The sequence below is a fragment of the Buteo buteo genome, chromosome 11 (genome assembly GCF_964188355.1).
Source record: "Buteo buteo chromosome 11, bButBut1.hap1.1, whole genome shotgun sequence".
NCBI lineage: Eukaryota > Metazoa > Chordata > Aves > Accipitriformes > Accipitridae > Buteo > Buteo buteo.
The window spans coordinates 29,615,228-29,622,371 of NC_134181.1; the positions used below are offsets into that span (position 1 = coordinate 29,615,228).

A 7,144-nucleotide genomic window follows, 5' to 3' on the forward strand; every position below is an offset into this window, starting at 1 on the left:
TACTGCTTGTCTGACTAAAACTGATGCTAACTCTAGAAGTCAACACATGCAGGGGCCAAATATGAGGGGGGACCCCAGTACCAAGTTCACTTGTACAACACAAATACTGCTGCAAATAAACACTATTTTCAGTGCTTACATTCTGTGCTAACTTGACTTGGCTTTACTTTGAAATGATTGAACCATGTAACATTGGCAGCTGTGGTGATACAGCAAGGGAGCAAGTTCTGTTGGTGCTTTGTCAGCACCAGACATGGTGTGCAGCCTCTTTGGCTAGCCACCCAGTATTATCCTGATGATACAGTGGGATTGTATCTCAAAATCAGCTTAGAAACATTCTAATAACACTTCAGTAAGAAGCTTTGATTCTGAGGTGGGAATGCTAAGGCTGGCACTTAAGTTTCCTTTGGCTGCTGGGGTTGGACTTGCTGCTTTGGAACCTTCTGTAACACCTCACGCTGCAGTACAGTTGCAGGCAGCTGAGGGAGCCAGGATGTGCACTGTGTAACTTGCTACTCCACAAACTGAGCTGTGACCCCTTTTTAGTTCACTGCAGTAGAAGAGTGTTTTGAGAACAGCCTATTCCAAACAAACACTTTTAATATTAAAATAGTTTATTAATCTGTTACTAAAATAACATCCCCCCCCCCCGAGCTCTAAAGTGCAGATTTTATTTATATTCACCTTGCACTACAAAAATAAGCACACTTTGTAAGGACAGAACAACCTTCCTCATTTATTGTTTGCTTTCCCTGTCAGCAGTAATTGGTACATAAGCATGGAGTGGTGCTGTAGCATATAGAGAACTCCTGGTCTTGTCCTATTGTCTGCTTGTATAAAATGTGTCCTAGCTACCTTGCAAGTAAGAGAGAGTTAGAAGGGAAGAAACTTAACACTGGCCTGGGACAGTCTAATAGCTTATGCTGTTTTGCAAAGGGTTTAAGCTTCACAGCACTCTAAACTGGATTGAATGGAAGTTTTCTGACTTTAGAGATGTTTGTTGGGATCAATTATGCTGTTGCACAACTGCCAAGCAGGGGTGTAGGGAGCTATTCTTCTATGTTAGGCTGCAGGTGCTTTTACCTTAAAAACAAAGATAAAGTATGCTGCTTTGAATTACACAGCAACTTTCAGGTACTACACTAACTGCCACTGCAGCACAAAGAGGCTTCATGGGATTCTTGATGCATTTATCTCAGTAATAATATGACCTAGTAATTAATTGTGAAGAGTTCTCTTGTGTAGATTGAAGAAACTGAAGTTTTTGGTAACACATTCTTACCAAAATGGCACAATTGATAAATAATAAATTGATAATTGTCTCATAGTTATGTATAATAACCTTTTCTGCCTACAGCTTTGCAGAAGCAAGCTCTTTTCAAACCCTGAACTGAAGTGTATAAGGACAGTTGCAGTTTCCCAGGGCTTCCTGGACTCTGAGGCAAAGCCTCAGTGCTAGGTAGTCCTGTCTGAAGTACAGCAAAAGTACCCCGCAGTTCAGTGAAATAAGTCAGAGAGCATTTCTTCTCTTGTTCAGTCACATCATCTGTAATCTTAAACTAAATACTTCCCACTTGTTCTACAAAACTCACCCTAGGAAAGGCAACTGAAACTAAACATGCACAGTGCTACTGAAAACAGAAGTGGGAGGGGAGAGATGCCTTTGCTGAACTGGAGTTTAGCCTCCTTCCTGATCAGTACTGTCAGACTTGTATGACTGACAGGAAAGAGTCTGATTAATATAGCTGGGAAAGTGCTGTTACTGCAAGAGTTGTGTTTTGGGGGTTGGTGGGGGTTTTTTTGTTGGTTTTTTTTTTTAACAACAGGGAAGAGGTAACACAAAAGCAACAACTCACTTAAGACTTTGTCTTGCCTAGCAGCTCCTTAACAAGGTAAGACGATGCAGTTGACTGACTAGGTGAAGGGTTGTGATTGAAGTGGCTTCTCAAAGCTTAATTTTAAGGAGAAACTAAATTCTGCTTCAGCTTGTTGAGTCCCTCTGCCACCTCTCCCCACCTCCTTCCAGTAGCACAAGCAAGTTATAGTGCACAATCAGCATCAACAGTTCACATTTCAACTTGGCATTATGTATATAAATAAATTATATTAATTTAATCCAATGTAAGACACTTTAAATAAATGAAATGCTAAAAAGTGACACCTCCTGTTGAGTTATTTCCCAGCAGGAATACTGAGTGGCTTGGCGTTCTCTTCTCCCACGTGTTCACTGGCTCCTGAATGTCCACAACCCTCAGGTCTTAACAGGGATAGTTTGTTTGCATCCAGCAGTGCTGCCATCTGCTTCAGGTAAGCCCACGGAGTATTCTGTGGTGGCAATGAGCAACATGTCCAGAGTCGTCTCAGTACACTTAGCAATAAAGCGTATGAAAGGCCTTACATCGCCCTCGTTGGCTACTTCTAAGACATGGTAATACTCGGCCCGTTGCTCCTTGCGGATTGTGATGGGCGGGTAGCCTGCCTGCATTAGTATGAGGTTCATTAACAGGCGCGAGGTCCTTCCATTGCCATCTACGAATGGATGGATGTAAACCAACTTGTAGTGGGCTAACGCAGCAAATTCCACAGGGTGCAAGCTCATGGCATCTTCTGAGTTAATCCACTGCACAAACTCCTGCATCTGTTTCTCAACGTCTTGGGGATGTGGTGGTATATGATGTCCTACAAACACCTGAGTAGTCCTGAACCGTCCTGCCTCCACTGGGTCAGCATAGCCCAGCACTCTCCGGTGTATCTCCAAGATGTCGCTGATGGTAACAGAGCCTATCCGTGATACCAGCGTGGTATTGACATATTTCAAAGCTGCATGCATGCCAATCACTTCATTCTGCTCCACTAAGCTTTTTCCAGGAACAGCATATCTGGTCTCAATGATGTGTCGTATTTCTGACAGCGTCAGAGTGTTTCCTTCAATAGCAACCGTGTGGTAGATGTGGTGATAATAGGACTCTTCCATCACTCGGCGCAGGGCAGAATTGCCTTTGGGGATTGCCATCACTTTTTTAACTTTGCTGTCAATAATGCTAAAATACCTCTGATCTATCTCTTCAACTAAAGGTAGCGTCCGGTCCCGATTGATCAAAGCCTTCTCGTTGCAGGGTGAAATGGTTAGTGCTTTAGAGTACAAATAGTCAGCTTGAAGAATGTCTTTTTCCTCTTCAGAAAAGATACCAAATTCATTCAGGGCATCCACATAATCAGGGTCCATTTTGAGGGCATACACAAAGAGTTTGTGCGCCTTCTCCCGCTTTCCTTGGCGCTTCATTTCAAGGGCTTGATTCAGAGCTGCTTTGGCTTCTAACTTCACTTCTGAAATGCAACAATAACCATTAGATAACAGGGTAGTGAGTTTTACTGAAGACTTCTGGAGACCGTCACTGTTCACTGATAAAAAAATTAAATAAAGCCAGTCAGTCTGTCAGAACTGTAACAGAGAACTTGTATTCCAGCCTTTGCTGGGCTACAAGTGCAGAGGCTTATGCCACGTTTACAGGCTGAGTGTGTGGCAGCAGAGCTGTTCCTGGCAGGAAGCGTGGTGAGGGATAATCTGTGAGCAGCATGGCTCAAGCTGGCCACAGGCGTGTAGCCATCCTGGCAAAACTCGCTTCAGCCACCAGGCTGCTTTGTGTGGGGGGACACAGAGTCTTAAATACATTCTCTTGGCAATAATGCCAGTTCTCTTGCTAGCAGCACAGCCCATAGCTGCTTACAGCACTTCTATCCATTTTTTCACTGAACTATCAAACACCTTCCCAGCAATAACAGCTTTGAAACAAACAAAGATACAGTGCTGGAATGGTAATGATTCCTTTGACTGTCTTCCAAATTAACGTCCTGGGCAATAAAGGCAATGACTGCAGCCTGTCATTGCCAGAAAGGCAGTTCTATGACAGTCAAGATTTCAGGATTAAGCCGTGTACCCCAGGTTACTTTGTATTAAGTATACTCTGTATTCCAGTTACCTTAACAGAACTTACTAGTACTGAAATCAGGAGGAAAAACTTCTGAGAGGCAAAGCAGCACTGAGAGAACACGAGCACATCGCCCTTCTGTGGTGCAGGGCAATGGAATGCAGTCAGGCTGGCTATGGCATGTCTGACCTCTGGGTTGTTTACAGCTGATGTTAATTTGCAGTTGGGCAGTGAGAGTTAGTTACCATTATGGGGTACAGGAGATCATCAGGTAGGGGGGGACAGATCTCTAGATGTGGGTTGTTATTATACAGAGAATCAGCTGTTCCCCTGCACCTGCCCTGGGGACACTCTTACCTGGGGAGGCTTTGCCTTTCAGCACCAGCAGCTCCAGCCCATTGGAGGTCACACTTAGCCCAGTTGTTTGTCCTGTGTATCTGGTGACCCCTGAGGAGCCCGCGCCCAGTTTACTTTTCAGGAAGGAGAGTCCTTTGAGCACTGCGTGGCACTGGTCTTCCACAGCAGCCAACGGGAGCAGCAGCATCACGAGCGAGCCCAGAAGGAGCACAAGCACGGCCGCCCACCTGATTCGGACCCATAGGGTTATCCATTTCAACTCGGGATCTGTCGCCATAGACATGAGATTCATCCTGCTTCCAGTGCAGACGCAAGGAACATCTCCTTTCCCACTGCTCCCACCTGGGAAGAGAAACAACTTTAGCCAGAGCTCCATGTGATGGGGCAAGCGTGGTGCTGGAGATATGGCACCTGTGTGGACTTGTGCATACGTCCTCTGGGTTTCTGTCACAGCTGTTAGGAGTTATCCCAAGCACCCACCTTTCCCTGCCACCTCTAAGCACATCAGGGCAGGGTGTGCACAGTATCCAGCGTAATGCAAATCCTTATGGGATCCGCTACATGTTAATGTGACAGAGGCAGCAGGAGGAGACATTGATGCCCATGAGCAGCATGGGCACCGGGCTCTGCAGGGATTGAAGGAGCTCTGTCCCGTACATGTATGGCGCAGCTACCCACCTCCTCCCTCCCCCAGCTCCGAGCCCTCCTCCAGCCCTGCGACCCCTGAAGGCAAAGGCTCCAGGATCCTGCGCGTCCTCCTGGTGTGGAAATCCGCCCCCAGACCCCCCTGTTCCCCTTCGGCCGCCGCTCCTCCTCCAGCACCGTTCCCTCCCCACGTCTCCCTCCCCAGCCTGGCCCCCCTCACCCCCAGCTCCTCCCTGTCCAGGACCCCCGGTTCCTGCCCCCCTTCCCCGGCCCCAGTCTCCCCTCAGGCCGGCATCCTCCTCACCACCGGGCCCACCTCGGCCCGGGTCCCCGCAGCCCCCAGCCTCCCCTCAGGCCGGGGTCCCCCTAATCCCTCCAGCACCCCCGGGGTCCCCCCCGTCACCTTTGCCGCCTCCTGGAGCCGCCGGCTGCCGGCTACAATAGCCCCGCCCCCAAGGACCCCGCCCTCCGCGCCCTGCCATTGGCTGAACCGCTCTTCTTCTCCTTTTCTATTGGCGCTCGCAGCGGATCCTTCTCTCTTGTGTTCCGCCCCCCCTTCCTGCCCTCGGCTTCCTGTGGCGTCTTCCGGGTAGCACCACACCCCCGACGCCGGAGAGTCTCGTGGAGGGTGAGAACTGGTGAGCGTTCACGCCGATCATAGGAGGAGCAGCCAATGAGAACGGAAGATAGAGGAGGGGGCGGGCCCACTCGACTAGTTAAGGACGGGGGGGCGGTGCCCGCCCCCAGTTGCTATGCGACGGCCGCGGCCTAGCAGGTAGCCGGCTGCCCGTCGCTCTCCTCAGGTTCGGGGCAGGACCCCGGGGGTCGGGGCCGCGGCCGCTGTCGCTCTCCTCAGGCTCGGGGCAGGGCCGGGAGGTGGCACCTGGCTGGTGTGGCCTTCTCTTGGGGGTGGGTGGCCAGGAGCTTTCCCCAGCGGGGCTCTGTTGGGGTGCGGTGGTGTGGGGAGGACAGCAAACCGTCCTCCGTGCTCACAGCTTGTTTATTGGCATGGTAAAAAAACCCTTTCTTGTCACTGATTCCTGGCCTTTCTGGAAAAATACTCTTTTTTTTTTTTTTTTTTTTGCCTTAAGGCAGCAATGTACCTTGGTGCTCTGCACTTTTCCTTCACCTTTTGTCAAATCTCTCCCCATTCTTGCTCTTTAGCAAAAGGAAGGGAAAAGAGACTGGTTTAGGGAATTGCAGGTAACTCAGATATCAGTATCTGGTAAGATAGTTTTCTACCAGATGCTTACACAGCAAATCATCACTGGCAGGGAAAAATAACCTGGTTTGTCAGAAATAAATTGTGGCAATTTAAGCTCTTTTTCTTCTTTGTAGCTGACAATAGTGAAAAAGCAGGTGCAGTAAACACAGCTCTTGGGTTGTGAGAGTTTGGAGCTCTCCTGCACAATGTGCCCAGAGGAATGCTAAAGATGATGGCCTGGGTTGCTTCTCTGCAGACGGTGCACGTCACGCTTCTGTGCAGCGTGGTCTTTTAACCATGTGTTCTTTAAGTGTTCTCTAGCTGCGATGGCTCCTCTCATTGTGGGGTGTTGCAGGGGGAGGTTTTACCAGTCCTTTCTGCTTTTGCTTACTGTTACAGTACTGGCTGGGGTGAAGGTGTAAAGAACGTGTCTAAAACTTGCTTGTGGTACCGGATTGGGTTTGTTGGCAAGACCTTGGGAAGAAAAAGGAGCAAATTTAAATTATTTTAGTAAAATGAACAGATGTTCTTAAACGTGAAGTTCAAGAAGGGCAAGTACTGCATTCGGGAAGAGGAATTCAGGCCCGAAATATGCCTGCCCCAAAATAGGCCCTAATGCCTGCCCATGTGTCTGCCTCTGCACAGGCTGTCCATTGCAAAGCCTTGGAGGGGAGCCAGCTCTGAAATCCCTCCTAACGTTTTGAGCACGCAGTATTCTCTCCTCCTTGGATACTGTTCCTCACAGCCTTGCAATGTTTCCTTCATGCCTGTTGGGAATACACCAAGGGTCCCTTTCATGAACAGTGACTTGAAACCAAACCTTTCAGAGGAGCTGCTGGTTCAGTGGTCTCTTTGCATGGTGGACTTCCAACAATGAGGACAAGCCACCTTTGTGTCCGAATGATCAAGGAACACGCTGCCAGCGCTTAAGTAAGAGCATAGTATGGGGCTTGCTGTCCCATAGTATGGATGCTGTCGGTGCACAGCATCCTGATCCAGGTTAGCTTTG

The 7,144-nt window shown here is 48.7% G+C and overlaps 1 protein-coding gene across 3 annotated transcripts; it reads right to left on the bottom strand.

The window, feature by feature from the left end:
- Window positions 1–95: 95 nt before the first annotated feature.
- On the bottom strand, window positions 96–5,413 carry FICD (FIC domain protein adenylyltransferase). Of its 3 annotated transcripts, none has more exons than XM_075041198.1 (3): window positions 5,335–5,413; window positions 4,287–4,628; window positions 96–3,327 (listed from the first exon to the last, which is right to left on the bottom strand). In XM_075041198.1, the coding sequence occupies exons 1-3, from the start codon at window positions 5,411–5,413 to the stop codon at window positions 2,252–2,254; spliced, it is 1,497 nt and encodes a 498-aa protein (XP_074897299.1). In that variant the 3' UTR covers window positions 96–2,251. The 3 variants fall into 3 exon arrangements, with proteins under 3 accessions (XP_074897299.1, XP_074897300.1, XP_074897301.1); XM_075041199.1 differs by lacking the exon at window positions 5,335–5,413 and adding an exon at window positions 4,965–5,032; XM_075041200.1 differs by lacking the exon at window positions 5,335–5,413 and adding an exon at window positions 4,767–4,929.
- Window positions 5,414–7,144: the final 1,731 nt, after the last annotated feature.

Excerpts from the sequence above, each read along its gene's own strand:
- FICD (XM_075041200.1), bottom strand. The coding sequence starts at position 4,881 with ATGTCTCCTCCTGCTGCCTCTGTCACATTAACATGTAGCGGATCCCAT. Across the intron at positions 4,629-4,766 it reads CTTAGAGGTGGCAGGGAAAG|GTGGGAGCAGTGGGAAAGGA; the intron begins GTGGGTGCTTGG and ends TTCTCTTCCCAG. Across the intron at positions 3,328-4,286 it reads GAAAGGCAAAGCCTCCCCAG|AAGTGAAGTTAGAAGCCAAA; the intron begins GTAAGAGTGTCC and ends GTTGCATTTCAG.